General features: G+C 38.8%; 1 protein-coding gene across 3 annotated transcripts in view; it reads left to right on the top strand.

Moving 5' to 3' along the window:
- LOC111864565 (histone acetyltransferase KAT2A) overlaps window positions 1-8,955 on the top strand; it is a 43,915-nt gene that overhangs the window by 31,065 nt on the left and 3,895 nt on the right. For 2 of the 3 annotated variants that reach the window (XM_033751487.1, XM_023851918.2), the window contains exons 12-13: window positions 3,813-3,973; window positions 7,136-7,360. In XM_033751487.1, the coding sequence (XP_033607378.1) occupies window positions 3,813-3,973; window positions 7,136-7,360 (386 nt within the window). Of the gene's footprint in view, window positions 1-3,812; window positions 3,974-4,728; window positions 5,236-7,135; window positions 7,361-8,955 lie in introns of those variants that run through there. The other variant, XM_023851919.2, reaches the window with a different exon arrangement.

The raw sequence follows: 8,955 nt of genomic DNA, 5'->3' as shown, positions 1-8,955 counted from the left end.
AGAGGAAGTGACAGGAGGTTGGAGAAAACTACATAATGAGGAGCTTCATAACTTGTACTCTTCTCCAAGTATAATTAGAACGATGAAGTCAAGGAGGATGAGGTGGGCAGGGCATGTAGCATGAATGGGGAAGACGAGGAATACATATATGATATTGGTGGGAAAGCCAGAAGGAAAGAGACCACTGGGAAGACCAAGGCGTAGGTGGGTGGACAATATTAGAATGGATCTTAGAGAAATAGAATGGGATGGTATTGATTGGATTGATCTGGCTCAGGATAGAGACCAGTGGAGGGCTCTTGTGAACACGGTAATGAACCTTCGGGTTCCATATAATTCTGGGAAATTCTTGAGTAGCTGCAGAATTGGCAGCTCCTCCACAAGGGCTCAGCTCCATGAGTATGTAAGTTAGTAAGTAAGAATTTGGTTTAGTCAGGGACTGGGTGTATGAAACCAAACATTTGCAGTGAAATGTTATTCTACTTTCGAATTAATAAGCAGAAACAGCACAGGCTTCTGTTAATGCATCTGTTGTTAAGTTGCTGTATTTAGAAATGGTAACACAGATCAGGAACTCCTGACATTTACACTGCTCCAGAATCACCCGAACTGAATTATGTGTTTCATATACAAGGAGGATAAATCACAGTTCTGACTTACGTTGCCTTGGCTCCATTCAGCTGTAAAAGTGTCTAGGACATGGATGCAACCATCCTACAGTATGAGGGGGTACCCAAAAGAAACCGAACTTATTTTTTTTTAAACTTATTTATTCAAATTTTATGCACAAACCTTCAGTCCCCTTCAAAGTACTCTCCACTTACACTAATACACTTGTCTAGTCTTTTATTCCATTTTTCAAAACATTGTCTAAATTCATCTTTTGAGATGCTTGACAGCGCCTCCGTCATTTTTTCCTTCACCTCAGCAACATCAGCAAAACGCTTTCCTTTCATGTCTCTTTTCATTCGAGGAAACAAAAAAAAGTCGCACGGGGCAAGGTTGGGTGAGTGGAGGGTGAGGAACAGGGGTCATACCATTTTTGGTCAAGAATTGTCATACAGACAGGGCTGTGTGAGCAGGGGCATTGTCATGATGGAAAAACCAGTCACCCGACTGCCACAAATCTGGCCGCTTCCTCCGCAAACTGTTGCGCAATCTTTTCAAAACTTCCAAGTAGAAAGCCTGGTTAACTGCCTGACCCTGCGGAACAAACTCTGAATGGACGACTCCTCTCACATCGAAAAAACAAATCAGCATTGTTTTCATGTTTGATTTCACCTGACGAGCTTTCTTGGGGCGAGGCGAACTTGAAGTCTTCCACTGGCTTGATTGTTGCTTTGATTCAGGATCGTAAGCATAGCACCAGGTTTCGTCACTGGTGATAATTTTTGAAAAAAAAATTTGATCATTTCGGGACTCTTCTTTCAAAGCACAGCATGCTTCCACGCGACCTTGTTTTTGTTCAGCAGTCAGCAGTCATGGCACGAATTTCGCAGCCACCCTTTTCAATCTTCTGTCAAAATTCGCCGAACTGAGCTCCAAGTCACTCCTGACAGCTCCACAATTTCTTCAATTGTCCGTTGTCGATCTTCCTTGATGATTTCATGAATTTTTTCAACATTTTCATGTGTTCGGGCCGTGGAAGGACAACCAGAACGAGGTTTGTCATCAATTGACATTTCACCATTTTTGAAACGGGAAAACCACTCAAACACTTGAGTTTTCCCCATAGCCTCATCCTTGTATGCCATTTTTAACATTTCAGGAGTTTCTGTTCCACTTTTCCCGAGCAAAAAGCAGAATTTTACCACCGCACGCTGTTCACAAAAATCAGCCATTGCAAAAACGACGATCACACAAAACAGTTGTCACTATAAACTCTGCCAAAACTAGTCCTTACCTTCTGAAGCAAGGGTAGTCGGCTTATCGACTCAGGAATGTTAGCTCTATGCGCTCATAGTGGCAAAATGCGGTACTACAAAAGCTCTGCCCACAAAAAAATTAGTTCGGTTTCTTTTGGGTACCCCATCGTATAGTGTTTGTGATGGGATAGAAAACTTTGTCAGTGGAGGAACACAAGTCTGTTTAACTTGTGATAACATAATTAGTAATTGTGAAAAGATACAGAAGATTTTACGTTTTTATTTTTCATTACATAAAAAACTCTTAGGGAACATTTTAAAAATTAGTCATACAAGTGATGGTCAGTAGTAGTGGCATTACCATCACAGTAAGTGATATATAATGTGTGGGAATGACGTCCTGAGTATGTTGAATGTTACTGAAGGTTTAACCTTTAACGTACAGACTTTTGAATTGCCAGGAGCCCTCTGTGGCCAGTATTTAAATTGCCCTAATTGATTAACATTGCAAACTTTCAGAAAAAAAAATACATATTTTCTGTTCTATGCAAGATAGAAATACGAACTAAAAACAGTCTGAAAGACAATAAAATTTTGTACATATACTCAAAAGAGCAATTTTTACAAACGAAAATTAACTGTGATTATTTTACCATGAAATGCAAACTATAATCTTTATTATATATGTTATGAAATTCCAAAGGACTTACCCGTTGTTTTTCCTTCAACCTTGAATCATGATGATATTGTAAATATAGTCACACTATATACAATAATATTTTGTTCAGATTGTACACAAGTTTGAATTGTGTCACTTCAGAGTTTACGATACACTCTGACGCACATGGCACTTGTTGAAGCAGTCCACCTCACACAGAGCGACACCACCATTTTTACAATAGAATAGCATGCTCCAGCTTTTATTATTTAGCAAAACACATGACAACATCTTTGTTTCCTTTTGGTTGGCCAGTGTTGTGAATGTTTCACCTCCAGTCAACTCAGTTGGGCCCCCTGATAATTTGGCCTCGCCCCAAGAAAGGCCACTGACTGTGATATTCGGCTTTTGCGATTGAAAAATCATCTTGGGGGAGGGGGTTTCTAGCAGAATCGAATAAATTATTTTGATTGACAAAGTGACACACTCACCTATTAGTAATACTCGCAAAATATTGATGCAAAGTAATTATAATACTAGTCGAAAAGAGTGCCAGTCTGACACTGATACCGAAAGTTGCAGTTGCGAAGATGCCTTTTACTCACAAAGTAATACTGGCTCAGTGGGTTTATACCTCTTCCAAGATGCAAAATAAAAATGATATACAAAGAAATATATGACAGTCTGACACTGACTTCCTGACTGATAATTCGTCACTGAAAACCAATCCTTGAATGTGTTACGCTTCCTTGAAGGCTCTGGAAGCACTCATCTGCAAGCACTGATGAATATTCCCTCATCACTTCTCAGAACAAAGCTGGACTATATTTGGCTGACCAAGTCATAAACAGTCATATCTAAATGTAAATAGTATCGAAACCAGTACTGTAATAAACAATTTCGTTGTTCAGAGCTAAGGAATGAACCACTGACATGACCTCACATAGGTTTGTTTTGGTTTCAAACCCAAGGTCAAACTGTCAGCACTCCCAAAGAGAACATGAGTACTGTGTTAGATATATATACAAGTATATATATATATATATAGCATTCGGCCAACTCGGGTGCTGCTTGCGTCATATATCTCTAACATTCGGCCGTTAACGGTTAACTAGGTCTTGTCTTGCTGCCCCTTAAATTTATACATGATAAAAATTCGTCCATGATATGTATGTATTGGCCGTCTTGTAGTGCACTACAGGATGGCCAATACATATCATGGACGTGAATCAGTGCAACAGGACGCTAAAATACAATATGATAAAAATTCTGTTTAAATGTCTTACTAGGTTACTTCAAGAAGCAAGGTTTCAGTAAAGACATTAAGTTGGCCCGAACTATATATCAGGGCTTCATCAAAGACTATGAAGGTGCCACTTTAATGCATTGTGAACTGGATCCACGCATTGTATACACTGAATTCATTGCTGTTGTCAGAAAACAAAAAGAGGTAAGTAATAAATAACATTTTAACCCACATTACAGCCTGATTATCTGTTTCTCCCCGCTTGAATACTGTAAAGTATCATTTGGTTTCTCACAGTTTTCTCATGCAGTTGATATGTTGGTGTTAATATATGAGGGTCACTCTGAAGCTAATGCCTCCATATTTTTTTCATGTTCATGTGATATTGGATACAAAATGTAATGGTGTCAGGAGAAAATTTGAATGTTACACAAATAAACTGCAAGTTTCAGCACTGTATGCCAGGTTGCTGGGCTGTAGTGTTCTGTGAAAATTGAGGGTGATGTTGATATGTGTATGAAGCAGTGGTGAGGTATAAAGTTTCTGAGTTCAGAGAACATAGCACCCATTTAGATTCACTGATGTTTGAAGAACGTTTCAGGGGACATGACAGTCAGGGAGCACAGCTGGGCACTGGGTTAGGCATGTCAGAGATAATGGTAGTGATCTGAAGGACATGCCACAATCAGGCTATCATTGCACTACAGCAATGGCAGCAAATGAGGAGAATGTGGTTCAAATCATTTTTTGAAGACTTGACACTTTAAGACCATGGGAATATATGTGAGTGGGAATAGGCTTTAATTCATTGAAAGAGATTCTGAGCAATCTGGGATACAGGAAATTGTGTGGCAGGATGGTTCCACAGATGCTAACACCACATCACAAGTAGCAGAGAGTGCAGACTTGTTCCGATTTTCTGTACCAGTATGAGACCATGGGCAACAATTTCCTTACAGCAGCCATCACTGGAGATAAGACCTGGGTATACCACTATGAACTGGAGTGAATATAGCGGTCTGTGGATCCTTGTGTCAACAAGGATTGACTGACAAAGAAGAAATTCAGGGGTCAGGCATCCACTGGAAAAATCATATCTTTCATCTTTTGGAACAGGAGAGGGGCTATCCATATGGATGTCCTTGAGCAGGGACACACAGTCAGTTCTGCTTGTGAAATGGAAACACTGAAGAAGCTGAAGGCGCAAACTCCAAGAGAGGCCAGAAAAGAAGCAATTTTTTGTTTACAATATTATATTAAAGCATCCTGTTACACTCTACACAATGTATGACACAAACTCTGTATTAACACGTATTAAAGGTAAGCAGCACCATGCACACAGGGAGCCTACACAGAATAATACCCGAACGGTGCTGAAAGCAAGAAGTAGCCGCTGCAGCACTGTAGACCTAGAGCAGGTATTCCTGTGAATTTTGAATTTTAAATTTTAAAATTTTTTAAATTTAAATTGAAGATCTTAAAAATACCAAAATTCAAAAATCAAATTGATGTATGTAAATTAACAAAGATTTTATACATATCTGACAAATATCAGCAAGGGGATGCTGATAGTTTGGGACCTATTAACAACGGAGAATTGAACAGTTAAGAATGCTGGTGTTTTTAAACTTTAAACTACGTGCAGTGTAACAGCTACGTGAGTGTATACACCTGATGATGACCATTTACAGCCGAAACATGTAGTGTAGAAAAAGAGAAGACAAAAGAACTACAATAAATTGTTGCACTTAGGACGGAGTGTGTGTTATAAATTTCTTTTCATCAGTACAGCAGTGCCTGGCCCCATACCATCTTAAAATATTTTTTGCTGTGATAAATACTGAGTGAGTTATGCTTCAGATACACATAGAAATGCATGTCCTGATGTAAAGTGTTCAGCTTTTGTCTGATTTTGACCACAGTTTGAATGTGCCAATAAATTTTAGTAAGACTCCTCAATATTAAATTTCCTGAAAACTCATTCAGCAGTCCTTGATATGTGACACAGAGATGGCAAAACTAATAGGTGCAGTTTTGCAACTTCTTGTTATGTACATCAAAAAGATGCCACTCATAAAGCATCTAACCGTCTAGCGTTTTAAGGCCCTTTTCGTTGGGTGTCACTCCTTCTTACCGTCCTTCTCCGGCAGTCCTCTGAAGAGCCCTTTGGTTGCTGGTTGCATCTGCTCCTCTAGCCGTTCCCTCTCACCTGTTGTTACTTCGAGTTGGCAGGTTGCTGCTGCGTCCTTCCTATCCAGTTCTGTTTCCCTTTTTGTTGTTCTGGTGGATAATAGTTTGCGGGGTATGGGTTATCGGAGTGCTGGGCGCCAGTAAGCTTACTGTAACGGCTTACATTTCGGGGAAAAGGGGGGATGAACTGGAAACTACAGGTGCTAGGTACCGCGTTCTCACTGGAGCGATGAGATTCGGTCTCAGGGTGAATACGGGCCTCGCGTCAGCGGGAAAGAGAAGAGTGTTTTAGGCAGGCACTAACACACACTGTTTAATTAGCCAATCTTGCTACACACGTACATTTAACAGCACTTCCTTAAAACACATGGAAATCTCTCCAACGTTGGCGACCGGATCCCTGGCTAGTTAGTTAGCGGCTGTTTCTTTTAGCACAACCCCTAGAATTGCACTTTCACTTATACTTTTAGCACAAAGAAAATTTCACGTTAAATTTAGAAGAGTTATCCAGAGATTGTTCCTGCAAACACTTAAACATAATTTCGGCTGTACACTTGGAGGGTTGTTCAGAGACTCCTCTCGCAGACTGACCCTGCTTCGAAGCAAGAAATCTTCGCGGCTTTAGCTCCGCCTCCAAGTTACTACCCTAATTTCTGCTGATTGGAAATTCGAATTTAGGGAGTTAACCATAATTCTCACTGCTCCAATCACATAACTTTAATTTGGGACTTTGGACCTTAAAGTCCTAACGTCGTTTTAGACAGCTGCCTGAAAAATTATACCAGTAGCGTGGGTTGCTGGCCTTCCCACTTTTGACTTATGGGGTTCAAAACTTGTCAAGTGTAACTTTACTAAAGGATCCCGCCGGTCAACTTTCTAACTGAATTTCCAGGAAAACTCTGCGGGGTGCTTCCTGTCTGGTCTTTGTAGCAGTGAAGCAGGCCCTATTCTTGAAACCAAGAATCGGGCTAAGTCACCCTTGAGTGTTCCTTGCTACATCTTGTGTATAATTACTCTAAAAAGAAATATTGATTACAAAGAAAGATGGCGGTGTCAGTGGTACGGCTACAAGCTGGCAATGTGCACTAAACAATTCTATAAACAAAAAGTAAAGAAAATGTTAAGTAACTGATGAAATGTTTTGTTAATTCCTAAAGTTTGTGGTTTCTCTCTTAGGTTGTTAAAAAATTGATTGAAATGCGGCAGCAAGAGGTGCAGAAAGTGCATCCTGGTCTCACCTGTTTCCGAGAAGGTGTCCGGGGAATTCCTGTGGAAAGTATTCCTGGTATTAGAGAGACTGGATGGAGGCCAGTTGCTAGAGCAACAAGAGTTGCCCGTGTTACTGAGGAATGTAACGATCCAGATACACTACTTACAACACTTAAAAATGTGCTCACAACGGTGAGTTTTGAATCCTGACGACTATTTATTTTAAGAATATAAAGTACTGTTGTTTTGTCCATTGGTGAAGTTTTAGTTTGTTTTTGTACTTGTAAGTAACAGGGTAATAGGTTGCTTATCTAATAATTAATTTCATATGAAATGGAATTGGTCCTAAGGTGCAAGATCTGGCTAAATGAAATTAAGTTTCTTATTTAAAATTTGTTGATATCAATGTGCTGACCATGAGAAGCTGAAACATGTTGCGACAAGTAAACAGAAAATGTGATTTTAATGATATTTTATGAATTTTAAATGTTATTGTAAATGACATTTTTAAATAAAATGTATATGCATTATAGACGTAAGTGAATGAGTGAGATATTATTGCAACAGGATGCTGAAATATAATATATTAATGTCTGTGTACTTTGTGTAAATATATCCTACCTAACAAAAATACTAATGAAGGATTTTGCATATAAATATGCCAGTTTCATAAAATTTATGTATACCATAACTTTGAAATGAGGCAATTAAATTTTGAACACAGAAGCCTGGTGCATTTATCTTGGAAGAAAATGTTTGTTTGTTTTTATTCGCCTTGTAGATCAGTTACGAGGGTAAGTTAATAAGTAAGTTACAAATGGATATANTAGAACTTAAACAAATAAGAGTACTGATTTGAAAAATGCTTTTATTTCTCATCATAATCTCCCTGTACAATGAGACTTTTCCCCTTGTTTCACAAGCCCCTGAAAACCAGCAGCATAAAATTCTTTGGGCTGCTGTCAGAACCAGGTGGTGACTTCCCTTTCTACAGCTTCATCGTTGGGAAAATGTTCAGCTGAAAGATGGTGTTTAAGAGGGCCAAACAAATGGAAGTTGCTTGGAGCAAGACTCATCACCTGTGACAGTTCAGGCTAGCATATCTTGTCCTTCATCGTGGTAGCGATTGAGATGCTGTAATGCCAAACCCATTCTTTGCATTTTGTGTTGTGGGGTCAGCATGCGTGGTACCCATCGTGCACAGACTTTGTGAAAACCTAACCTGTCATGTGACTTCCATTTGTTAAGGCCATCTTAAAAATCATGTTTCAGCTGAACATTTTCCCGACGATGAAGCTGTAGAAAGGGAAGTCACCACCTGATTCCGACAGCAGCCCAAAGAATTTTATGCTGCTGGTTTTCAGGGGCTTGTGAAACAAGGGGAAAAGTCTCATTGTACAGGGAGATTATGATGAGAAATAAAAGCATTTTTCAAATCAGTACTCTTATTTGTTTAAGTTCTATATCCATTTGTAACTTACTTATTGATTTACCTATGTACAGTGACATAGGACATGTCACTCATTTTATACAGTTAATGAAATACAACATATTCTATGTATTCATTTATCAGTAGCTGACATTGAAGAATTTTTAATTGAGATAGTCTTTGTAATAACAGCATCCTTTAATAAGTCCAGTTCTTTTTTAAAAATGGATGTTATTACCTATTTGTTTTATTGTTAGTTTGTTATTAAAGATACTACCTGCTGCTGATGGTTTACTATATATAAAGCTGTATATTATGTACATATTATTATTATTATTATTATTATTATTATTATTAT

Source organism: Cryptotermes secundus, unplaced genomic scaffold, assembly GCF_002891405.2.
Source record: "Cryptotermes secundus unplaced genomic scaffold, Csec_1.0 scaffold2640, whole genome shotgun sequence".
NCBI lineage: Eukaryota > Metazoa > Arthropoda > Insecta > Blattodea > Kalotermitidae > Cryptotermes > Cryptotermes secundus.
The sequence above is the reverse complement of the archived record's forward strand: the minus strand, read 5'-3'. Positions and strand labels throughout refer to the sequence as shown.